The 26,059-nt window shown below is 51.4% G+C and overlaps 1 protein-coding gene across 8 annotated transcripts in view; it reads right to left on the reverse strand.

Moving 5' to 3' along the window:
- The window catches only part of tns1b (tensin 1b), a 611,533-nt gene that overhangs the window by 63,182 nt on the left and 522,292 nt on the right, over nt 1-26,059 (reverse strand). For all 8 annotated transcript variants that reach the window (XM_067986941.1, XM_067986942.1, XM_067986943.1 and 5 more), the window contains 3 exons: nt 8,201-8,397; nt 6,978-7,047; nt 3,462-3,563 (listed from right to left, as the gene is read on the reverse strand). In XM_067986941.1, the coding sequence (XP_067843042.1) occupies nt 3,462-3,563; nt 6,978-7,047; nt 8,201-8,397 (369 nt within the window). The remainder of the gene's footprint in view (nt 1-3,461; nt 3,564-6,977; nt 7,048-8,200; nt 8,398-26,059) is intronic.

Raw genomic sequence — 26,059 nt, forward strand, 5'->3', positions numbered from 1 at the left:
CCCCTACTCTCTGTTTCCTGTTTTGTAACCAGCTTGTTATCCATTCTGCTACCTGTCCCCTGACTCCACATGCTCTGACCTTAGTCATGAGTCCACAATGCGGTACCTTATCGAAGGTTTTTTGAAAATCCAAATTTATTGCATCTACTACATTACCCTTGTCTACTCTTTCTGTTACTTCTTCAAATAATTCAATAAGGCTGGTCAAACATGACCTTCCCTCCTGAAATCCGTGCTGTCTATTCTTTATTATATTTTCAATTTCTAGATGTTTTTCTATTACATTTTTGAGTAAAGATTCCATTATCTTTCCTACCACCAACGTTAAGCTAATTGGTCTATAGTTCCCTGGACTGGTTCTATCTCCCTTTTTAAATACAGGAATAACATCTGTCCGCCAGTCCTCTGGCACTATTCCCTTTTTTAATGAATTTTTATATATATGTGGCAGTGCCTCTGCAATCTCTTCCCTAACTTCTATTAATATCCGCGGATGCAATCCATTAGCTGTTGGATCTGAACATTTTCAGTCAGAAGAATTCCAAGGAATCTCATCAGTTGGAGTACGGATTGTAAAACGTTTTTCCCCAGCGAGTGCTGGGTATGTGGGCCCTGTTAAATCTTTCTTTTGGGCTTTGTGCTTATGAGCCGATAAGTGAATCCACCGTCTAGTGCGGTCCATCCCCAAACTCAACCACGATGATGGCGCAGGTGATATGACCGTGGCCTCAGTTTATCCGAGTTACAGAGCAGGAGAAAACACTAAGTCCATTTCTCTTCTTTATCCCTCCGTTAAATCCTTAAGTGGTTCAACCATATCAGGAGTTCCGTTGAGTCCACCTCCCATTCCACCTCCCTCTCCACCTCCACCTCCCACTCCACCTCCCTCTCCACCTCCACCTCCCTCTCCACCTCCACCTCCCTCTCCACCTCCACCTCCCTCTCCACCTCCCTCTCCACCTCCACCTCCCTCTCCACCTCCCTCTCCACCTCCACCTCCCTCTCCACCTCCACCTCCCTCTCCACCTCCACCTCCCTCTCCACCTCCCTCTCCACCTCCACCTCCCTCTCCACCTCCCTCTCCACCTCCACCTCCCATTCCACCTCCACCTCCCTCTCCACCTCCCTCTCCACCTCCACCTCCCATTCCATCTCCATCTCCACCTCCCATTCCATCTCCACCTCCCTCTCCACCTCCCTCTCCACCTCCCTCTCCACCTCCCTCTCCAACTCCACCTCCCTCTCCATCTCCACCTCCCATTCCACCTCCACCTCCCTCTCCAACTCCACCTCCCGCTCCACCTCCCTCTCCACCACCACCTCCCTCTCCACCACTACCTCCTCCATCTCCACCTCCCTCTCCACCTCCACCTCCACCTCCACCTCCCTCTCCACCTCCCTCTCCACCTCCCTCTCCAACTCCACCTCCCTCTCCACCTCCACCTCCCGCTCCACCTCCCTCTCCACCACCACCTCCCTCTCCACCACTACCTCCTCCATCTCCACCTCCCTCTCCACCTCCACCTCCACCTCCACCTCCCTCTCCACCTCCCTCTCCACCTCCCTCTCCACCTCCCTCTCCACCACCACCTCCACCTCCCTCTCCACCACCACCTCCAACTCCACCTCCACCTCCACCTCCCTCTCCACCTCCACCTCCCTCTCCACCTCCACCTCCACCTCCACCTCCACCTCCCTCTCCACCTCCCTCTCCACCTCCACCTCCACCTCCATCTCCATCTCCACCACCACCTCCAACTCCACCCCCAACACCCTTTCCACCTCCACCTCCCTCTCCATCTCCACCTCCACCTCCCTCTCCACCTCCACCTCCACCTCCCTCTCCACCTCCACCTCCCTCTCCACCTCCACCTCCCTCTCCACCACCGCCTCCAACTCCACCACCACCTCCAACTCCACCTCCACCTCCCTCTCCACCACCACCTCTAACTCCACCTCCACCTCCAACTCCCTCTCCACCACCACCTCTAACTCCACCTCCACCTCCAACTCCCTCTCCACCACCACCTCCAACTCCACCTCCACCTCCAACTCCACCTCCCTCTCCACCACCACCTCCAACTCCCTCTCCACCTCCCTCTCCACCTCCCTCTCCACCTCCCTCTCCACCACCACCTCTAACTCCACCTCCACCTCCACCTCCCTTTCCATCCTCCACCTCCCTTTCCATCTCCACCTCCCTTTCCATCTCCATCTCCGCCTCCACCTCCCTCTCCATCTCCATCTCCACCACCACCTCCAACTCCACCCCCAACTCCCTTTCCACCTCCACCTCCCTTTCCATCCTCCACCTCCCTTTCCATCCTCCACCTCCCTCTCCATCTCCACCTCCACCTCCCTCTCCACCTCCACCTCCCTCTCCACCTCCACCTCCCTCTCCACCTCCACCTCCCTCTCCACCTCCACCTCCCTCTCCACCTCCACCTCCCTCTCCACCTCCACCTCCCTCTCCACCTCCACCTCCACCTCCACCTCCCTCTCCACCTCCACCTCCACCTCCACCTCCCTCTCCACCTCCACCTCTGCCTCCGCCTCCACCTCCACCTCCACCTCCGCCTCCGCCTCCACCTCCATCTCCGCCTCCACCTCCATCTCCGCCTCCACCTCCATCTCCCTCACCAACTCCACCCCCAAATCCCTTTCCACTTCCACCTCCCTTTCCACCTCCACCTCCCTTTCCATCTCCACCTCCCTTTCCATCTCCACCTCCCTTTCCACCTCCACCTCCCTTTCCACCTCCACCTCCCTTTCCATCTCCACCTCCCTTTCCATCTCCACCTCCACCTCCCTTTCCATCCTCCACCTCCCTTTCCACCTCCACCTCCCTTTCCATCACCACCTCCCTTTCCATCTCCGCCTCCACCTCCCTCTCCTCCTCCACCTCCCTTTCCACCTCCACCTCCCTTTCCATCACCACCTCCCTTTCCATCACCACCTCCCTTTCCACCTCCACCTCCACCTCCCTTTCCATCTCCACCTCCACCTCCCTTTTCAATCTCCACCTCCCTTTCCATCTCCACCTCCCTTTCCATCTCCACCTCCCTTTCCATCTCCAACTCCACCTCCCTTTCCATCTCCACCTCCACCTCCACCTCCCTTTCCATCTCCACCTCCACCTCCCTTTCCATCTCCACCTCCCTTTCCATCTCCACCTCCACCTCCCTTTTCAATCTCCACCTCCCTTTCCATCTCCACCTCCCTTTCCATCTCCCCCTCCCTTTCCATCTCCACCTCCCTTTCCATCTCCACCTCCACCTCCCTTTCCATCTCCACCTCCACCTCCTTTTCAATCTCCACCTCCCTTTTCAATCTCCACCTCCCTTTTCAATCTCCACCTCCCTATCCATCTCCACCTCCCTTTCTATCACTGCTTGAGTATTGCTCTAACACAGTGAGGCTCTGCCATTGGGTGTGATCGGGAGGTTAACTGAAAATCTTACCTTGTCCCAGTGCCGCTGACTGGAGCAGGATATCAGCTGGATTGTGAGGCTTCAGGCCCAGCGCAGAGAGTGGGGTCTTGGCTAAACCAGGTGGAGAACGAGCTGCAACATCAAAACAAGAGATTTAAAGCTTGGGTAACGGAGACACAATAAGAAGTCGAGATGATCAAGATGAGGAGGTCACCATTTGATTTGTCACAATCTCAGGGGAGTTTCCTCCCTGGACTCTGCCATTTTAGGAAATTTTGAAGTCCATTGTGACCAAGTCACAATCCCCAATCCCTGCTCTGTGCTGAGTTAGCTGATCTCAGCTGGGAAAGGAACATGAGAACAGGAGGAGGCCATTCTGCCCCTCGAGCTTGTTACACAAGAACAGGAGGAGGCCATTCAGCCCCTCGAGCCTGTTATATAGGAACAGGAGGAGGCCATTAAGCCCCTCGAGCCAGCTCCACCGTTCAATCAGATCACAGCTGATCTGCATCTCAACCCTATTTTCCTGCCTTTGCTCCATATCGCTCCATACCCTGACCTAACAAAAATCCATCGATCTCAGTCTTGAAAGCTCCAATTGACCCCCAAAATCCACAGCTTTTTGGGGGAGAGAGTTCCAGATTCCCACTACCCTTTGTGTGAGAAAGTGTTTCCTGATTTCACTCCTGAACTAATTTTAAGGTTGTGTCCCCTCGTTTTTGATTCCCCACCAAAGGAAAAAGTTTCTCTCTATCTACCCTATAATTAAAGCCTTTTATCTTTTTAAACAACTTGATCAGATCAGCCCTTGATCTTCTAAACTCGAGGGAATACAAGCCTAGTCCATGCAACCTGTCCTCATAATTTAACCCTTTTAGCCCCGGAATCTGCGCTGCACCCCCTCCAAGGCCAATATATCCTTCCTGAGGTGCGGTGCCCAGAACTGAACCCAGTCTCCAGATGGGCTCTGACCGACGGAGAGAGAGTGAGAGAGATAGTGATAGAGAGAGAGAGAGGCACAGAGAGACAAAGAGAGAGAGAGAATGAGAGAATGAGAGAGAGTGAGAGAGATAGAGACAGAGCAAGAGAGAGAGAGACAGAGTGAGAGAGAGAGAGAGAGAGACAGACAGACAGACAGAGAGAAAGAGTCACAGAGAGACAGAGAGAGAGAGAGAGACAGACAGAGGGAGAGAGAGAGAGAGAGCGAGAGACAGAGGGAGAGAGAGACAGAGAAAGAGAGAGAGACAGAGAGACAGAGAGAGAGAGACAGAGACAGAGATGGAAACAGTGCACTCGCATCTCCACAGTCTCATTGGTGGAGCAGGTCATCAGAAGTAGTAGTAGTAATAGTTAGTTGTCATAGTAGTCATAGTTAATAGTAGTGAGTAAGTAACCGTAATTAATAGTAATCACAGTTAGTAGCCATAATAGTAGTTAGTAGTAACAGTAGTTAGTAGTAATTATTGGTGGTTACCAGTGCTAGTAGTTAGTGATAATTATTGGTGGTTACCAGTACTAGTAGTTAGTAGTAGTTAGTGGTGGTAGTAACAGTAGTAGTGCTGGTACTGCACACTGTGCTTCAGTGATCTATTCATCTGGATCCCCCAATCCCTGTCTTGTGTTGTGTCCTGTAGAATAATCCCATTACTGTATAATGTCCCTGTTTCTCATCCTTTCCCAATCCCACAATTTTGCATCAGGTAGGTAACGCCTTAAAAAGGCCAACAGCATTCTGGGTCTTATAAATAAGGGCATAGAAACAAGAGTAAAGAAGTAATGATAAATTTGTACAAAACATCAGTGAGGCCACAGTTAGAGTACGTGTGCAATCTTGGGTGTCCCATTTCAGGAAGGACAGTGTGTACACAGTGTCGATTCATCAGGAGGTACCAGGATTGGGAAGCTATAGTTATGAGGAGAGACTTGAGATACTGAGAAAATTTCCACTGGAGCTGTGAAGGATAACAAGAGATTTATTTGAAGTTTTTATAATTATGAAAGGTTTTGAGAGGGTGAATGGAGAAAGACCAGATCCTCTGATTGGGCAGTCAGTGACGAGGGATCATCAATTTAAAATGATCACTGAGAGAGTGAGGAAAAGTTTGGAGAAACATCTTTACACAGAGGCTTGTAGGAGCGTGGAATGATTTATCACAGGGAGGGGTTGAGGCAGTGACCACTGCATATTGTACAGGAGAATTGGATAACCATTTTAAAGCAGAGAAAGATACAGGGCTATGGGGAGAGAGCGGGGCAGTGGGATTAGTTTGAGATTGATACAGGACTATGGAGGAAATGGGGAAATGGGATTAGTTTGGGATTGATAGGAACATAGGAATATAGGAACAGGAGTAGGCCATTCAGCCCCTCGTGCCTGCTCCGCCATTTGATAAGATCATGGCTGATCTGTGATCTAACTCCATATACCTGCCTTTGGCCCATATCCCTTCGATCAGATCACCCCTTAACCTTCGAAACTCCAGAGAATACAACCCCAATTTGTGTAATCTCTCCTCGTAACTTAACCCTTGAAGTCCGGGTATCATTCTAGTAAACCTACGCTGCACTCGCTCCAAGGCCAATATGTCCTTCCGAAGGTGCGGTGCCCAGAACTGCTCACAGTACTCCAGGTGTGGTCTAACCAGGGTTTTGTATAGCTGCAGCATAACTTCTGCCCCCTTGTACTCTAGTCCTCGAGATATAAAGGCCAGCATTCCATTAGCCTTATTGATTATTTTCTGCACCTGTTCATGACACTTCAATGATCTATGTACCTGAACCCCTAAGTCCCTTTGGACATCCACTGTTTTTAAATTTTTACCATTTAGAAAGTACCCTGTTCTATCTTTTTTTGATCCAAAGTGGATGAGCTCACATTTGTCTACATTGAATTCCATTTGCCACAGTTTTGCCCATTCACCTAATCTATCAATATCGCTTTGTAATTTTATGTTTTCATCGACACTGCTTACAATGCCACCAATCTTTGTGTCATCGGCAAACTTAGATATGAGACTTTCTATGCCTTCATCTAAGTCGTTAATAAATATTGTGAATAATTGAGGCCCCAAGACAGATCCCTGCGGGACTCCACTAGTCACATCCTGCCAATGTGAGTACCTACCCATTATCCCTACTCTCTGTCGCCTTTCGCTCAGCCAACTTCCTAACCAAGTCCGTACTTTTCCCTCGATTCTATGGGCTTCTATCTTAGCTAACAGTCTCTTATGTGAATACAGGGCTATGGGGAGAGGGCAGGGCAGTGGGATTAGTTTGGGATTGATACAGGGCTACGGAGTGAGAGCGGGGCAGTGGGATTAGTTTGGGATTGTTACAGGGCTACGGAGTGAGAGTGGGGCAGTGGGATTAGTTCTGTCACAAAGCCAGCACAGACATGGTTCTCAGCTTCTGATTGTGTGCAGTGAGTGACAGGTTAGTTTGACGCTGATAATCTTTTCTGTAACCATCACCTTCCACCTGTCTGATAATCCAGGAATTTACTGATATTGAGATAAGGGGGTTGAGAAGAGAGGGGACAGTTCTCACCACCACTGTTCGGACTTGTTGGTGCTCTTTCCATCTCCTCGAATGCTTCTCTATAGCTGTGCATGTTGGGCTGTTGAAGACAAAGTAAAACAAAGTGTTCAAGGCAGCTAAATAATAACAGACCAACAAACCATGCGCAGGGCGGCTCCCAGTAATCGTGACTGGGGACATGAGCAATGATCTGATCTGGACACTCGTAACTGTCCAACTCGATCGAGGAGTCTTCACAGAAACAGGAAGGCCGTTCAGCCCCTCGAGACTGCTACATAGGAACAGGAGGAGGCCGTTCAGCCCCTCAAGACTGCTACATAGGAACAGGAGGAGGCCATTCAGGAGGAGGCTATTAATGATTTGGACTTGAATGTGGGGGGCTTGATCAAGAAGTTTGCAGATGATACAAAAATTGGCCACAATGTTGATAATAAGGAGGAAAGCTGTAGACTGCAGGAAGATATCAATGGACTGGTCAGGTGGGCAGAAAAGTGGCAAATGGAATTCAATCCAGAGAAGTGTGAGGTAATGCATTTGTGGAGGGCAAACAAGGCAAAGGAATACACAATAAATGGGAGGATACTGAGAGGTGTAGAGGAACAGAGGGACCTTGGAGTGCATGTCCACAGATCCCTGAAGGTAGCAGGACAGGGAGATAAGGAGGTTAAAAAGACATACGGGATACTTTCCTTTATTAGCCGAGGCATAGAATATAAGAGCAGGGAGGTTATGCTGGAACTGTATAAAACACTAGTTAGGCCACAGCTCTGTGCACAGTTCTGGTCAATAGCTTTTACACAGCGAGTTGTGATGATCTGGAATGCGCTGCCTGAAAGGGCGGTGGAAGCAGATTCAATAATAACTTTCAAAAGGGAATTGGATATTGTGCTGGATGAGTCTATGATTGCCCAGACCGTGACGCACTCATGCCCGATCGTGTGATTCCCAATGGGATCGGGTGGGAGTTCAATCCTCCGATATGGAACCGGGTCGCGGGACCTGAAATCTCTCCAGGGTTGGCTCGCCACTCGCCCAGACCCTCAACACACCAATCCCACTCACAGATAAAATCCGCAACTCCGACGCCCCTCCCCCCCAGCCGCGGTCTGGGCTACAAGGGTGCAGTTTCGGGAAGGGTGAGTGAGGCCCATGGAATCCATTACCCAGTGTTTGGGGTGTTGGGGGGGGGGGAGATTATGCAAAAACCCAAATTGCGGTCAGCTCAGTCTCACCTCCTTGGGCCGTCCTCCTGGATTAGCAGCGATAGAGCTGACCACCTCAGGGGAGACGCAGCGCACTGGGGAACGCACGGGGGGGCTCCGCGAGCAGCTGCTGACTTTGGGGGTATTCTCGTACTGCCCCTCGCTGGTGGTTCGTCTCCTCGTGGTCGTCTCCGTCTCCTCTGGGCTCATGGCGCGTGACCTCACACCTGGGCAGAAGGAAAACCTCCGTTCAGTCATTTAATCTCCGGACCGTCTCCCACTCCAACTCAATCTGTCCCAGCACCTCCAAACTGTGGGACTCCTCCCCTCCCTCAATCTCCCCTCAAACTGTGGGACTCCTCCACTCCCTCAATCTCCCCTCAAACTGTGGGACTCCTCCCCCTGCTCAATCTCCCCTCAAACTGTGGGACTCCTCCACTCCCTCAATCTCCCCTCAAACTGTGGGACTCCTCCCCCTGCTCAATCTCCCCTCAAACTGTGGGACTCCTCCACTCCCTCAGTCTCCCCTCAAACTGTGGGACTCCTCCACTTCCCTCAGTCTCCCTTCAAACTGTGGGACACCTCCCCTCCCTCAATCTCCCCTCAAACTGTGGGACTCCTCCCCCCACCTCAATCTCCCCTCAAACTGTGGGACTCCTCCACTTCCCTCAGTCTCCCCTCAAACTGTGGGGCTCCTCCCCTCCCTCAGTCTCCCCTCAAACTGTGGGACTCCTCCCCTCCAGCAGTCTCCCTTCAAACTGTGGGGCTCCTCCCCTCCCTCAGTCTCCCCTCAAACTGTGGGACTCCTCCCCTCCAGCAGTCTCCCCTCAAACTGTGGGACTCCTCCCCTCCCTCAGTCTCCCCTCAAACTGTGGGACTCCTCCCCTCCAGCAGTCTCCCCTCAAACTGTGGGGCTCCTCCCCTCCCTCAATCTCCCCTCAAACTGTGGGACTCCTCCCCCCACCTCAATCTCCCCTCAAACTGTGGGACTCCTCCCCTCCCTCAGTCTCCCCTCAAACTGTGGGACTCCTCCCCTCCCTCAGTCTCACCTCAAACTGTGGGACTCCTCCCCTCCCTCAGTCTCCCCTCAAACTGTAAGACTCCTCCCCTCCCGCAGTCTCCCCTCAAACTGTGGGACTCCTCCCTTCCCTCAGTCTCCCCTCAAATTGTGGGACTCCTCTCCTCCATCAGAGTCCCCTCAAACTGTGGGACTCCTCCCCTCCCTCAGTCTCCCCATAAACTGTGGGAGTCTATGAGAGCTGACACTGAGACACACACAGGCCGTACAGTCCCAGACGGGAGTGAATCGTTCCCTTTTACCCACTGTGTACTGTACAATGTGCAGGTGCTGGCACTGAGACACACACGGGCCGTACAGTCCCAGACAGGAGTGAATCGTTCCCTTTTACCCACTGTGTACTGTACAATGTACAGGAGCTGACACTGAGACACACACGGGCCGTACAGTCCCAGACAGGAGTGAATCGTTCCCTTTTACCCACTGTGTACTGTACAATGTACAGGAGCTGACACTGAGACACACACGGGCCGTACAGTACCAGACAGGAGTGAATCGTTCCCCTTTACATGTACAGGAGCTGACAAGCTGGGGTAGATATTGGACCTCATTGCACCTGTTTAGCAGGCGTAAAACGGGCCAATTTCGGGGAACAATATCTTGAACCACAAGAGTACCTGAAATACGTCCCACCCGATATTGGTTTGTGCCATTTTTGAGGCATCCATGGCGAATGCCAAAATCAGGTGTCGGATCCTCACCTATGTAAATGAGCGTCCCAATACCTGTTTTACTCCCCCTCGCAATCAAATCTCATATTTCTTGCAACTGGAATCTATTGGGCTTTAAATGAGATTTGACAGATGTTCAAACTTATGAAGGGTTTTGATAGAGTAAATAAGGAGAAACTGTTTCCAGTGGCAGGAGGGTCGGTAACCAGAGGACACAGATTTAAGGTGATCGGCAAAAAGACGAGGGAAGTTGAGGGGAATTTTATTACACAGCGAGTTGTGATGATCTGGAATGCACTGCCTGAAAGGGCGGTGGAAGCAGATTCAATAATAACTTTCAAAAGGGAATTGGATAAATACTTGAAGGGGAGAAATTTGCAGAGCTATGGGGAAAGAGCAGGGGAGTGGGACTAATTGGATAGCTCTTTCCAAGAGCCGGCACAGGCACGATGGGCCGAATGGCCACTTTCTGTGCTGTACGATTCTATGATTCTATGAAGAAACAGTCAATCTCTTCGTCTCCGACGCATTTCGATCGACAGAAGAAGGCTCCAGAACCAGCTGTGCTTCTAGCCAAGCTGTTCCAGTACAGCTACAACACTGGCATCAACCCGACAATGTGGAAATTGCCCAGGTATGTCCTGTCCACAAAAAGCAGGACAAATCCAAACCGGACAATTACCGCCCCATCGGTCTACTCTCAATCATCAGCGAAGTGATAGAAGGTGTCGTCGACAGTGCTATCAAGCGGCACTTACTCACCAACAACCTGCTCACCGATGCTCAGTTTGGGTTCCGCCAGGACCACTCGGCTCCAGACCTCATTACAGCCTTGGTCCAAACATGGACAAAAGAGCTGAATTCCAGAGGTGAGGTGAGTGACTGCCCTTGACATCAAAGCAGCATTTGACCGAGTGTGGCACCAAGGAGCCCTAGTAAAATTGAAGCCAATGGGAATCAGGGAATAAAACTCTCCAGTGGCTAGAGTCATACGTCGCACAAAGGAAGATGGTAGTGGTTGTTGGAGGCCAATCATCTCAGCCCCATTGCTGCAGGGGTTCCTCAGGGCAGTGTCCTAGGCCCAACCATTTTCAGCTGCTTCATCAATGACCTTCCCTCCATCATAGGGTCAGAAGTGCTTGACGACAGAAGACAGAGGGTGGTTGTAGAGGGTTGTTTTTCAAACTGGAGGCCTGTGACCAGCGGTGTGCCTCAGGGATCGGTGCTGGGTCCGCTGTTATTTGTTATTTATATTAATGATTTGGATGAGAATTTAGGAGGCATGGTTAGTAAGTTTGCAGATGACACCAAGATTGGTGGCATTGTGGACAGTGAAGAAGGTTATCTAGGATTGCAACGGGATCTTGATAAATTGGACCAGTGGGCCGATGAATGGCAGATGGAGTTTAATATAGATAAATGTGAGGTGATGCATTTTGGGAGATCGAATCGGGCCAGGACCTACTCCGTTAATGGTAGGGCGTTGGGGAGAGTTATTGAACAAAGAGATCTAGGAGTACAGGTTCATAGCTCCTTGAAAGTGGAGTCACAGGTGGATAGGGTGGTGAAGAAGGCACTCGGCATGCTTGGTTTCATTGGTCAGAACACTGAATGCAGGAGTTGGGATGTCTTGTTGAAGTTGTACAGGGCATTGGTGAGGCCACACTTGGAGTACTGTGTACAGTTCTGGTCACCCTATTATAGAAAGGATATTATTAAACTAGAAAGAGTGCAGAAAAGATTTACTAGGATGCTACCGGGACTTGATAGTTTGACTTATAGGGAGAGGTTAGACAGACTGGGACTTTTTCCCCTGGAGAGTAGGAGGTTAAGGGGTGATCTTATAGAAGTCTATAAAATAATGAGGGGCATAGATAAGGTAGATAGTCAAAATCTTTTCCCAAAGGTAGGGGAGTCTATAACGAGGGGGCATAGATTTAAGGTGAGAGGGGAGAGATACAAAAGGGTCCAGAGGGGCAATTTTTTCACTCAAAGGGTGGTGAGTGTCTGGAACGAGCTGCCAGACGCAGTAGTAGAGGCGGGTACAATTTTGTCTTTTCAAAAGCATTTGGACAGTTACATGGGTAAGATGGGTATAGAGGGATATGGGCCAAGTGCAGGCAATTGGGACTAGCTTAGTGGTATAAACTGGGCGACATGGACATGTTGGGCCGAAGGGCCTGTTTCCATGTTGTAACTTCTATGATTCTATGATAAGTGGGGATGTTCGCTGATGATTGCATCATATTCAGTTCCATTCACAACCCCTCAGAAAATGTAGCAGTCCGAGCCCGCATGCATCAAGACCTGGAAAACATCCAGGCTTGGGCTCATAAGTGGCAAGTAACATTCGTGCCAGACAAGTGCCTGGCAATGACCATCTCCAACAAGAGAGGGTCTAACCACCTCCGCTTGACATTCAACGGCATTACCATCGCCGAATCCCCCACCATCAGCATCCTGGGGGTCACCATTGACCAGAAACTAAACTGGACCAGCCACATAAATATTGTGGCTACCAGAGCAGGTCAGAGGCTGGGTATTCTGCGGCGAGTGACTCACCTCCTGACTCCCCAAAGCCTTTCCACCATCTACAAGGCACAAGTCAGGAGTGTGATGGAATACTCTCCACTTGCCTGGATGAGGGCAGCTCCAACAACACTCAAGAAGCTCGACACCATCCAGGACAAAGCAGCCCGCTTGATTGGCACCCCATCCACCAACTTAAACATTCACTCCCTTCACCACCGGCGCACCGTGGCTGCAGTGTGTACCATCCACAGGATGCACTGCAGCAACTCGCCAAGGCTTCTTCGACAGCACCTCCCAAACCCGCCACCTCTACCACCTGGAAGGACAAGAGCAGCAGGCACATGGGAACAACACCACCTGCACGTTCCCCTCCAAGTCACACACCATCCCGACTTGGAAATATATCACCGTTCCTTCATCGTCGCTGGGTCAAAATCCTGGAACTCCCTTCCTAACAGCACTGTGGGAGAACCTTCACCACACGGACTGCAGCGGTTCAAGACGGCGGCTCACCACCACCTTCTCAAGGGCAATTAGGGATGGGCAATAAATGCCGGCCTTGCCAGCGACACCCACATCCCATGAATGAATAAAGAAAAAGAAAACCTGGTCCTTCGCAAGCTTGTCCCACTGGACATATTTAAACTGTGGATTGACGTGGCAGGAGCCTCTCGGGATCAGTTACCTCCTTTCTGCCAGATTTAACCCAGATACATTGACAGCTGTACCTTAAGGTCATCTTCAAACAGCCCCACCTGTGCCTCAGCGTCACTCATGCTAATTTTATTGGGGCAACCGGTTGCCCTCCCAGACCTTTGACCTCTGAGGTCAACCTGTCGAGAAAATAACAAGTGGTGCTTGTCGTGGGACGATTGATGACTTGTGGCGATGGTTGAGCGCAGGTTTCTGTGGCTGAATGTGGGCGGGCGAGTGGTTAAAATCGCCCTTGCAGCTCACCCATCGACACCCCGCACCGATCCCGCAGGCTAATATTTTAACTCGCTGTTCCAAGTGAGGGAGGGGGCCACCCATCGGAAACAGGCGGGGTCCTTCTTTATGAACATCGGAACAGGAGGAGGCCGTTCAGCCCCTCGAGCCCGTTCCGCCATTCAATTTGAAATAATTTCTCTGTATCTACCCCATCGAATCCCAAAACCAGCAGGGACAGGCAGCTGAGGAAAAGTCCGCCCGCTGGGGACTGAAGGAACGGTCCCCGCCACGCAGGTAAGTCACGGTGGGGGGAGGTTTTGGGAGCTTCTTACAGTCGGGAGCTGGCAAAGTGGGGAGCGAGCCCAGGACAGTGGAGGTTTAAACTTTCCCCCTGCGGCTTGGAGGAGAAACCCTGGTCCCACAAGGGACGGTCAAAACTAAGAGAAAGACATCTCCTTGAGCCTGTTCGAGCTCCGGGCTCCTCTCCCCACTTCCAGGCTCAGGCCACTGCTTAACATCTCCGGCCGGGCCCTGATGACATGACCTCTATAATTAAACGGATTCAATAGGGTCGATAGAGAGAAACTATTTCCTCTGGTGGGGGGAGTCCAGAACAAGGGGGCACAATCTTAAAATTAGAGCCAGGCCGTTCAGGGGTGATGTCAGGAAGCATTTCCTCACACAAAGGGGAGTGGGAATCTGGAACTCTCTCCCCCAAAGAGGCTGCTGGGGGTCAAATGAAATTTTTAATACTGAGATCGATAGATCTGTGTTGGGTAAGGGTATCGAGCGATATAGAGCAAAGGTGGCGAAATAGAGTTGAGGTGGAGATCAGCCATGATCTAACTGAATGATGGAACAGGGTCAAGGGGCTGAATGTTCCTATGGCACCCCAGTGCAGTACTGAGGGAGCGCCGCACTGTCGGAGGGTCAGTACTGAGGGAGTGCCGCACTGTCGGAGGGTCAGTACTGAGGGAGCGCCGCACTGTCGGAGGGTCAGTACTGAGGGAGCGCCGCACTGTCGGAGGGTCAGTACTGAGGGAGCGCCGCACTGTCGGAGGGTCAGTACTGAGGGAGCGCCGCACTGTCGGAGGGTCAGTACTGAGGGAGCGCCGCACTGTCGGAGGGTCAGTACTGAGGGAGCGCCGCACTGTCGGAGGGTCAGTACTGAGGGAGCGCCGCACTGTCGGAGGGTCAGTACTGAGGGAGCGCCGCACTGTCGGAGGGTCAGTACTGAGGGAGCGCCGCACTGTCGGAGGGTCAGTACTGAGGGAGCGCCGCACTGTCGGAGGGTCAGTACTGGGGGAGCGCCGCACTGTCGGAGGGTCAGTACTGAGGGAGCGCCGCACTGTCGGAGGGTCGGTACTGAGGGAGTGCCGCACTGTTGGAGGGTCGGTACTGAGGGAGCGCCGCACTGTCGGAGGGTCAGTACTGAGGGAGCGCCGCACTGTCGGAGGGTCAGTACTGAGGGAGCGCCGCACTGTCGGAGGGTCAGTACTGGGGGAGCGCCGCACTGTCGGAGGGTCAGTACTGGGGGAGCGCCGCACTGTCGGAGGGTCAGTACTGGGGGAGCGCTGCACTGTCGGAGGGTCAGTACTGAGGGAGCGCCGCACTGTCGGAGGGTCAGTACTGAGGGAGCGCCGCACTGTCGGAGGGTCAGTACTGAGGGAGCGCTGCACTGTCGGAGGGTCAGTACTGAGGGAGCGCAGCACTGTCGGAGGGTCAGTACTGAGGGAGCGCCGCACTGTCGGAGGGTCAGTACTGAGGGAGCGCCGCACTGTCGGAGGGTCAGTACTGAGGGAGCGCCGCACTGTCGGAGGGTCAGTACTGAGGGAGCGCCGCACTGTTGGAGGGTCAGTACTGAGGGAGTGCTGCACTGTCGGAGGGTCAGTACTGAGGGAGCGCTGCACTGTTGGAGGGTCAGTACTGAGGGAGTGCTGCACTGTCGGAGGGTCAGTACTGAGGGAGTGCTGCACTGTCGGAGGGTCAGTACTGAGGGAGCGCTGCACTGTTGGAGGGGCCGTCTTTCGAACGAGACGTTAAACCAAGGCCCCGTCTGCCCTCTCAGGTTCTCGTAAAAGATCCCGCAGTCACTATTTCAAAAGAGGGGAGTTCTCCCCGTTGTCCTGGGCCAATATTTATCCCTCAACAACATCACTAAAAGCAGATTATCTGGACATTATCACATTGCTGTTTGTGGGATCTCGCTGTGCGCAAATTGGATGCTGCGTTTCCTACATTATAACAGTGAGTACACTTCATTGGCTGTAAAACACTTTGGGACGTCCTGAGGTGGGGAAATACAAGTCTTTCTCACAAACTGTGTGACTCCACAAGGCCAACAGTTTCAGAACACAACTCTTGAGTTCTGCGATCAAGGCTCTCCTTACCCACAATCCGACCCTGAGGACACACTCCCCATCCCCACAACTCCACTCTTCCTTCTTTACGTGTTTGGTACTGATGGAAAATTCCAGACAGTCCTAAGTGGCAACCAATTAAGCCGCAACTTGTCCAAGTCCTGACTCTGCTTGACAAGAAAGCTCTCTGTTACCTAAGGTCTGGTCCACAATTTACGTCAATGATTTACTGTGTTTAATTCATCCCTAAGGCAACCATCACACATTAATACAAAGCACTGCGTGAGCTAAAGGATGACAAACGGCCAAAGAAGTTTCCAGAACAGACAAGGGGAATGGAAAAACAATTCAGCTCGGTAAATATTTACAGTTTTCCAATCAGCGGAAACTGCAGAATGGACACGTTCACCACAGACCCACAAACATGGACCCCCGACAAGGTCACCTCTCCGGCCCTGGCTGTGCTACCTGCTCTACCTGAGAGAGAGCATGTTCGTAGACAAGAATACCAGGGTAGGCTGAGCCTTGGTGACACTGTGCATGTGGCTGTGTGTACGGGTGTACGTGTGTGTATGGGTTTGTATGCGTGTGTGGGTGTGTGTACGGGTGTGAGTGTGTGCAGGTGTGTGTGCAAGTACATGTGTGCGGGTGGGTGATTGCGTATGCGCAGAGGTGTGTGTGGTTGTGTGTGTGCGAGTGGGTGTGTGTGCAGGTGTATGTGTGTGCGGGTGTGTGTGAATGGGTGCGTGTGCATGTACAGGTGTGTGTGTACATGTGTGTGCATGTGTGTGTGGTTGTGTGGATGTGTATATAAGTGTGTGTGCAGGTGTGTGCGCGGTGGTGCGTGTGGGGATGTGAGTGTGTGTGCAGGTGTGTGCATGTACATGTGTGCGGGTGTGTGTGATTGTGTGTGCGTGGGGGCGTGTGTGTGGTTGTGTGTTTGTGAGTGGGTGTATGTGCAGGTGCGTGTGTGGGTGTGCATGCGGGTGTGTGTGCGTGTGTGTGGGTGTGTACAGGTGTGTGCGGGTATGTGCCTTCTGTGTGTGGTGTACGTGTGCGGGCGTATGTGTGTGTGGGTGTGTGTGTGGATGTGTGTGTGGGAGTGTGTGGTGTGTGTGCAGGTTTGAGTGTGTGCGGGCGGGTGTGTGTGGGTGTGAGTGAGTGTGCGTGCGGGTGTGTGTGTGCGAGTGTGAGTGGGTGTGCGTGTGCGGGTGTGAGTGCACGGGTGTGTGCGGGTGTGTGTGAGTGTGTGTGCGCGGGTGTGAGTGCACGTGTGTGTGCGTGAGTGGGTGTGTGCAGGTGTGAGTGGGTGTGTGCGAGCAGGTGTAAGTGGGTGTGTGTGTGTGGGTCTGTGTGAGTTAGTGTGAGTGGGTGTGTGTGCAGGTGTGAGTGGGTGTGCGGGTGTGGGTATGAGTGGGTGTGCGGGTGTGAGTGGGTATGTGTGTGTGCGGGTGTGAGTGTGTATGTGTGTGTGGGTGCGTGTGTGCGGGTGTGAGTGGGTGTGTGCGGGTGTGTTTGTGGGGGTGTGTGTGTGGGGGTGTGTGTGTGCAGGTGTGTGTGTGCAGGTGTGAGTGGGTGTGTGTGGGTGTGTTTGTGGGGGGGTGTGTGTGCAGATGTGTGTGTGTGTGGGTGTGAGTGGGTGTGTGTGCAGGTGTGAGTGTGTGTGCGGGTATGAGTGGGTATATGTGTGTGCAGATGTGTGTGTGCGGGTGTGAGTGTGTGTGTGTGTGTGTGCAGGTGTGTGTGCAGGTGTGAGTGGGTGTGTGTGGGTGTGAGTGTGTGTGTGTGTGTGGGTGTGAGTGCGTGTGTGTGGGTGCGAGTGGGTGTGTGTGTGCAGGTGTGAGTGGGTGTGAGTGTGTGAGTGCGCGCGGGTGTGAGTGGGTGTGTGTGTCTGTGTGTGCAGGTGTGAGTGGGTATATGTGAGTGTGTGGGTGTGTGTGAGTGTGAGTGGGTGTGAGTGGGTTTGTGTGAGTGTGAGTGGGTGTGAGTGGGTATATGTGAGTGTGTGGGTGTGTGTGTGGGTGAGTGTGTGTGAGTGTGAGTGGGTGTGAGTGGGTTTGTGTGAGTGTGAGTGGGTGTGAGTGGGTATATGTGAGTGTGTGGGTGTGTGTGTGAGTGTGTGGGTGTGTGGGTGTGTGTGTGTGGGTGTGAGTGTGTGAGTGTGTGGGTGTGTGTGTGTGTGAGTGTGTGGGTGTGTGGGTGTGAGTGTGTGAGTGTGTGGGTGTGTGGGTGTGTGTGTGTGTGTGTGTGGGTGTGTGGGTGTGTGGGTGTGTGTGTGGGTGTGTGTGTGTGTGAGTGTGTGGGTGTGTGGGTGTGTGTGTGTGAGTGGGTGAGTGGGTGAGTGGGTGAGTGTGTGAGTGTGTGGGTGTGTGGGTGTGTGTGTGTGAGTGGGTGAGTGGGTGAGTGGGTGAGTGTGTGAGTGTGTGGGTGTGTGGGTGTGTGGGTGTGTGTGTGTGTGTGTGGGTGTGTGGGTGTGTGGGTGTGTGTGTGTGTGTGTGTGAGTGGGTGAGTGGGGTGAGGAGTGACACCAGGCTTAAGTGTGATATTCAGCTGATGGATCACCTGTGAGCTGAACCCCAACATATCCACAGAGGAGGGGGCCGGGAAACTGGCAATGAAACAGTGGGATTTCGTTAAGAGCTGGTGAGGGAACATGGCCGTGTAACCAACATGGGGCCCGTGCTGATGTCGTCTTGAGCCTGAGTCCCGGGAGGGGGTGCCAGGCATTTTCAGACTGGCACCTTGGGCTCGCGAGAAACAAAAGCCGAACGCGATCATGCGCCAAAGTGCGGTTCCCTCGATGGACTCCTCTCCCCCAGGGCCAGGAGTTCCAGGGACACGATTTCTAGTTTGAAGAGTCCGAGGATAGGTTATGCCCGGGAAACATCACGGGATGGGGGGAGTGGGGTGGGGGGGTTTGAAGTTGAGAGGCTGTTTGATGCAGCTCACTTGCTGCAGAGAAACCAAACAATTGTCGTCACATGACACGGAGCCAGCTTAAAATAAACCCTTTGATGAAATGAATCATGTAGGAGAGCCAGGGGTTCACGTCTCAGCATTCCTCAACTCCTGCAGCCATTTCTGGAATGCCTGTTGACTGGGACCGGGGCGGAGGAATTTTTTTGTTGTTACTCTCAGGGCTGATTGTTTCCTCGGCAGCTCTGAGAACGGCTGTCCACAGGTCGGCTGGGAGGCACGAAAGGTTAAAGGAAATGTACAGGCAAGGGAGTCAGGAGGCCCTCCTCTCTGGGGGGGATGGGCCATGTATTTTCCAACATAAGGGCTTTCATGACAAGTAAAGGATACAAGACCAACAGGTCCAAAATAGTTTTGTTAGGTCCCAAACCCAACTTCTCACCATATCCCTCAATCCCACCTCCCACCATATCCCTCAAACCCACCATCTCACCATATCCCTCAAACCCACCATCTCACCATATCCCTCAATCCCACCATCTCACCATATCCCTCAATCCCACCATCTCACCATATCCCTCAAACCCACCTCTCATCATATCCCTCAATCCCACCATCTCACCATATCCCTCAATCCCACCTCTCATCATATCCCTCAATCCCACCATCTCACCATATCCCTCAAACCCACCTCTCATCATATCCCTCAATCCCACCATCTCACCATATCCCTCAATCCCACCATCTCACCATATCCGTCAATCCCACCTCTCACCATATCCCTCAATCCTACCTCTCACCATATCCCTCAATCCCACCTCCCACCATATCCCTCAAACCCACCATCTCACCATATCCCTCAAACCCACCACTCATCATATCCCTCAATCCCACCATCTCACCATATCCCTCAATCCCACCTCTCACCATATCCCTCAATCCCACCTCTCACCATATCCCTCAATCCCACCGCTCACCATATCCCTCAATCCCACCTCTCACCATATCCCTCAATCCCACCTCTCACCATATCCCTCAATCCCACCTCTCACCATATCCCTCAATCCCACCTCTCACCATATCCCTCAATCCCACCTCTCACCATATCCCTCAATCCCACCATCTCACCATATCCCTCAATCCCATCTCTCACCATATCCCTCAATCCCACCTCTCACCATATCCCTCAATCCCACAATCTCACCATATCCCTCAATCCCACCTCTCACCATATCCCTCAATCCCACCTTCTCACCATATCCCTCAATCCCACCTTCTCACCATATCCCTCAATCCCACCTTCTCACCATATCCCTCAATCCCACCATCTCACCATATCCCTCAATCCCACCTTCTCACCATATCCCTCAATCCCACCATCTCACCATATCCCTCAATCCCACCTCTCAACATATCCCTCAATCCCACCATCTCACCATATCCCTCATCCCCATCTTAGTATCATAGAATCATAGAATGGTAATAGCACAGAAGGGGGCCATTCGGCCCATTGAGCCCATGCCAGCTCTTTGTAAGAGCAATCCAGTTATTCCCATTCCCCAGCTCTTTCCCCGCAGCCCTGCAAATTTTTTGCCTTGAAGTATTTATCCAATTCCTTTTTCAAAGCCACGATTGAATCTGCTTCCACCGCCCTTTCAGGCAGCGCATTCCAGATCATAAGGCAGGAAGCAAAGGATAATGGTTGACAGGTGTTTTTGTGACTGGAAGGCTGTTTCCACAGAGCTCAGTACTCGGTCCCTTGCTTTTTGTGATATATATTAATGATTTGGACTTGAATGTGGGGGGCTTGATCAAGAAGTTTGCAGATGATAAAAAATTGGCCATGTGGTTGATAGTGAGGAGGAAAGCTGTAGACTGCAGGAAGATATCAATGGACTGGTCAGGTGGGCAGAAAAGTGGCAAATGGAATTCAATCTGGAGAATTGTGAGGTAATGCATTTGGGGAGGGCAAACAAGGCAAGGGAATACATAATAAATGGGAGGATACTGAGAGGTGTAGAGGAAGGGAGGGACCTTGGAGTGCATGTCCACAGATCCCTGAAGGTAGCAGGGCAGGTAGATAAGGTAGTTAAGAAGGCATACGGGATACTTTCCTTTATTAGCCGAGGCATAGAATATAAGAGCTGGGAGGTTATGCTGGAACTGTATAAAACACTGGTTAGGCCACAGCTTGAGTACTGTGCACAGTTCTGGTCACCACATTACAGGAAAGATGTGATTGCACTAGAGAGGGTGCAGAGGAGATTTACGAGGATGTTGCCAGGGCTGGAGAATTTTAGCTATAAGAAAAGATTGGATAGGCTGGGGTTGTTTTCTTTGGAACAGAGGAGGCTGAGGGGAGATTTAATTGAGGTGTATAAAATTATGAGGGGACTAGATAGAGTGGATAGGAAGGACCTATTTCCCTTAGCAGAGGGGTCAATAACCAGGGGGCATAGATTTAAAGTAATTGGTCGAAGGATTAGAGGGGAGCTGAGGAGAATTTTTTTCACCCAGAGGGTGGTGGGGGTCTGGAACTCACTGCCTGAGAGGGTGGGAGAGGCAGAAACCCTCAACTCATTTAAAAAGTACCTGGATTGCACTTGAAGTGCCGTAACCTACAGGGCTACGGACCAAGTGCTGGAAAGTGGGATTAAGCTAGATAGCTCTTCTTTGGCCGGCAAGGACACAATGGGCCGAATGGCCTCTTCCTGTGCCGTAACTGTCCAGGATTCTATAACCACTCGCTGCGTGAAAAAGTTTTTCCTCATGTCGCCTTTGGTTCTTTCGCCAATCACCTTAAACCTATGTCCTCCGGTTCTCGACCCTTCCGCCAATGGGAACAGTTTCTCTCTATCTACTCTGTCTAGACCCTTCATGATTTTGAACACCTCGATCAAATCTCCTCTCAACCGTCTCTGTTCCAAGGAGAACAATCCCAGCTTCTCCAGTTTATCCACATAACTAAAGTCCCTCATCCCTGGAATCATTCTCGTAAATCTCTTCTGCACCCTCTCTAAGGCCTTCACATCCTTCCTAAAGTGCGGTGCCCAGAACTGGACACAATACTCCAGTTGTGGCCAAACCAGTGTTTTATAAAGGTTCATCATGACTTCCATACTTTTGTACTCTATGCCTCTATTTATAAAGCCCAGGATCCCGTATGCTTTTTTAACCACTTTCTCAACCTGCCCTGCCACCTTCAACGATTTGTGCACATATACCCCCAGATCTCTGTTCCTGCACCCCCTTTAAAATTGTACCATTTAGTTTATATTGCCTCTCCTCGTTCTTCCTATCAAAATGTATCACTTTGCACCTCTCTGCATTAAATTTCATCTGCCACGTGTCCGCCCATTTCACCAGCCTGTCTTCTCACCATATCCCTCAATCCCACCTTCTCACCATATCCCTCAATCCCACCTTCTCACCATATCCCTCAATCCCACCTTCTCACCATATCCCTCAATCCCACCTCCTCACCATATCCCTCAATCCCACCATATCCCTCAATCCCACCTTCTCACCATATCCCTCAATTCCACCTTCTCACCATATCCCTCAATCCCACCTTCTCACCATATCCCTCAATCCCACCTTCTCACCATATCCCTCAATCCCACCTCTCACCATATCCCTCAATCCCACCTTCTCACTAAATCGCTCAACCAATTATAATTCTGAAAGATTTTTTAAAATTAATTTTCAAGACGTGGGCGTTGTTGGCAAGGCTGGCATTTATTGCCCATCCCGAGTTACCCCTTGAGAAGTTGGTGATGAGCCTTCTTCTAAGGTTTGATGCACATGAGGGGCTTGCTAGGCCACTTCAGAGGGCAGTTAAGAGTCAAGCACCTCTGACAAAAGGTCATCAAACTGAAACATTAACTCTGTTTTTCTCTCTCCATTGCAGCTGGCTGTTTCCAGCATTTTCTGTTTTTATTTCAGATTTCCAGCATCGTTTTGCTTTTGTATGAGTCAACAACATTGATGTGGGGGCTGGAGTCACCTCTCGGTCCAGATTGAGTAAGGACGGCAGCTTTCCTTCCCTAAAGGGCATTAGTGAACCAGTTGGGTTTTTTTACAACAATCCGACAGCTTCATGGTCATTTTTACTGGTTCCAGCTTTTTATTTCCAGATTTTTTTTTAAACTGAACTCAAATTCTTAATTACCGTAGTCGGATTTGAACTCATGATCTCTGGGTTATTAGTCCAGGCCGATGGATTAATGGTCCAGTAACATCATCACTACACTACCGTACCGCTACATTGGAGTCAAGTAAGCTATTGTGCCATGCACAGAATTTAATCACAAGGAGTCATATTTACAAATTATGGGCAACAAAAGAAAATAGGCGATGTAGGAGAAACATTTTTTACAGAGATAGAGGTGGGCACATGGAACAGATTACTGACACGGGCAGTGGAGCATGAAACCTGAATGGGTTTCAGGAAGGAACTTGGCAGGTTCTGGTCAACAAATGGGATTCAGGGTTATTGGAAATGCACCACAGGAATTTTGTGGCTCAGTGGTCGAGATGGAGCAAAGATCGGCTCCCGAATGAAACTGTTACTATTTTACGTTCTCCCGAACCCAGGGAGACTGAAGCCAATCGTAACTGTGGGCAGAGCCAGGACTCTCTCTGGTCTGATGGTGCGGTTACCCACTTGGCCGTTGGGGGAAGCCACAGTGCTATATTTGAATTGCCAGAGCTGGGACAGCAACCAGCTCTGCACAATCTCCCAGCTCTTTGACTATGAATCACGGAGAGCCTGGATCTGAATGGAAATCCCCAGCAAAGCTATGAGAAACGACTCAGTGACTGAGACTCAACAGGTGCCATTCAATCAACAGCTCCAAACGGAAGCAGAGCAGATCGTAATCACATCAAAACAATTGGACCATTGCCAGAGAATGGGTCAATGGACAGAAGAGATTTCGAGCACCAGGAACAGGAGGAGGCCATTCAGCCCCTCAAGCCTGTCCCACCATTCAATTAGATCACGGTTGATCTGCACCACAAATCTATATTCCCACCTTTGCTCCAAATCCCTTGACACCCTTACCCAACAAAAATCTTGCGATCTAACAGGAGGAGAAGGCTCCGAGAACATCCCCATCTTCAATGATGGCGGAGTCCAGCACGTCAGTGCAAAAGACAAGGCTGAAGCGTTTGCAACCATTTTCAGCCAGAAGTGCCGAGTGGATGATCCATTATGGACTCCCCCCGATATCCCCACGATCACAGAAGCCAGTCTTCAGCCAATTCGATTCACTCCTCGTGATATCAAGAAACGGCTGAGTGTACTGGATACAACAAAGGCTATGGGCCCGGAAAAAATCCCGGCTGTAGTGCTGAAGACTTGTGCTACAGAACTAGCTGCGCCTCGAGCCAAGCTGTTCCAGTACAGCTACAACACTGGCATCTACCCGACAATGTGGAAAATTGGCCAGGTATGTCCTGTCCACAAAAAGCAGGACAAATCCAATCCGGCCAATTACCGCCCCATCAGTCTGCTCTCAATCATCAGCAAAGTGATGGAAGGTGTCGTCGACAGTGCTATCAAGCGGCACTTACTCACCAATAACCTGCTCACCGATGCTCAGTTTGGGTTCCGCCAGGACCACTCAGCTCCAGACCTCATTACAGCCTTGGTCCAAACATGGACAAAAGAGCTGAATTCCAGAGGTGAGGTGAGAGTGACCGCCCTTGACATCAAGGCAGCATTTGACCGAGTGTGGCACCAAGGAGCCCTAGTAAAATTGAAGTCATTGGGAATCAGGGGGAAAACTCTCCAGTGGCTGGAATCATACCTTACACAAAGGAAGATGGTAGTGGTTGTTGGAGGCCAATCATCTCAGCCCCAGGACATTGCTGCAGGAGTTCCTCAGGGCAGTGTCCTAGGCCCAACCATCTTCAGCTGCTTCATCAGTGACCTTCCCTCCATCATAAGGTCAGAAATGGGGATGTTCGCTGATGACTGCACAGTGTTCAGTTCCATTCGCAACCCCTCAGATAATGAAGCAGTCCGTGCCCGCATGCAGCAAGAGCTGGACAACATCCAGGCTTGGGCTGATCTGTGGCAAGTAACATTCACGCTAGACAAGTGACAGGCAATGACCATCTCCAACAATAGAGAGTCTAACCACCTCCCCTTGACATTCAACGGCATTACCATCGCCGAATCCCCCACCATCAACATCCTGGGGGTCACCATTGACCAGAAACTTAACTGGACCAGCCATATAAATACTGTGGCTACAAGAGCAGGTCAGAGGCTGGGTATTCTGTGGCGAGTGACTCACCTCCTGACTCCCCAAAGCCTTTCCACCATCTACAAGGCACAAGTCAGGAGTATGATGGAAAACTCTCCACTTGCCTGGATGAGTGCAGCTCCAACAACACTCAAGAAGCTCGACACCATCCAGGACAAAGTAGCCCGCTTGATTGGCACCCCATCCACCACCCTAAACATTCATTCCCTTCACCACCGGCGCACCGTGGCTGCAGTGTGCACCATCCGCAGGATGCACTGCAGCAACTCGCCAAGGCTTCTTCGACAGTACCTCCCAAACCCGCGACCTCTACCACCTAGAAGGACAAGAGCAGCAGGTACATGGGAAGAACACCACCTGCACGTTCCCCTCCAAGTCAGACACCATCCCGACTTGGAAATATATCGCCGTTCCTTCATCATCGCTGGGTCAAAATCCTGGAACTCCCTTCCTAACAGCACTGTGGGAGAACCTTCACCACACGGACTGCAGCGGTTCAAGAAGGCGGCTCACCACCACCTTCTCAAGGGCAATTAGGGATGGGCAATAAATGCCGGCCTCGCCAGCGATGCCCACATCCCATGAACGAATAAAAAAAAGTCCTGAAAGCACCATGTGACCCGTGGCATCCACAGCCTTTTTGGGGGAGAGAGTTCCAGATTTCCACTCCCCTTTGTGTGAAGAAGTGCATCCTGATTTCATCACTGAACGGCCTGGCTCTAATTTTAAGGTTATGCCCCCTTGTTTTGGACACCCCCACCAGAGGAAACAGTTTTTCCCTATCGACTCTGTCAAATCTTTATTTCATTTTAAACATGATTGTCCGTGAGAGAGGGGACGGGGGGAGCAAGAGTTGGAGCATGAGGGCAAGTTCAAGGAGATGGGATTGTTTTCTTGGATCGAATTGAAGGTCCAGGGTTACGAAGGAAACTGGACAGATGGTTCAATGTGATGAAGGGTTCGAACCCCAGGAGACGGAGTTAAAAATGAGGAACTGAGGAGCACGAAGAACAGTCAGCTGGAACTTTCCCCAAAGGGAAATGAGTTTGTGCAATAAGTTTCCAGGGGACGGCAGTGAGACGGACTCTGTAAATGGGGTCAAGGGCATTAAATGTGTTTATGGAGAG

The sequence above is a fragment of the Heptranchias perlo genome, chromosome 7, assembly GCF_035084215.1.
Source record: "Heptranchias perlo isolate sHepPer1 chromosome 7, sHepPer1.hap1, whole genome shotgun sequence".
Classification (NCBI taxonomy): Eukaryota; Metazoa; Chordata; class Chondrichthyes; order Hexanchiformes; family Hexanchidae; genus Heptranchias; species Heptranchias perlo.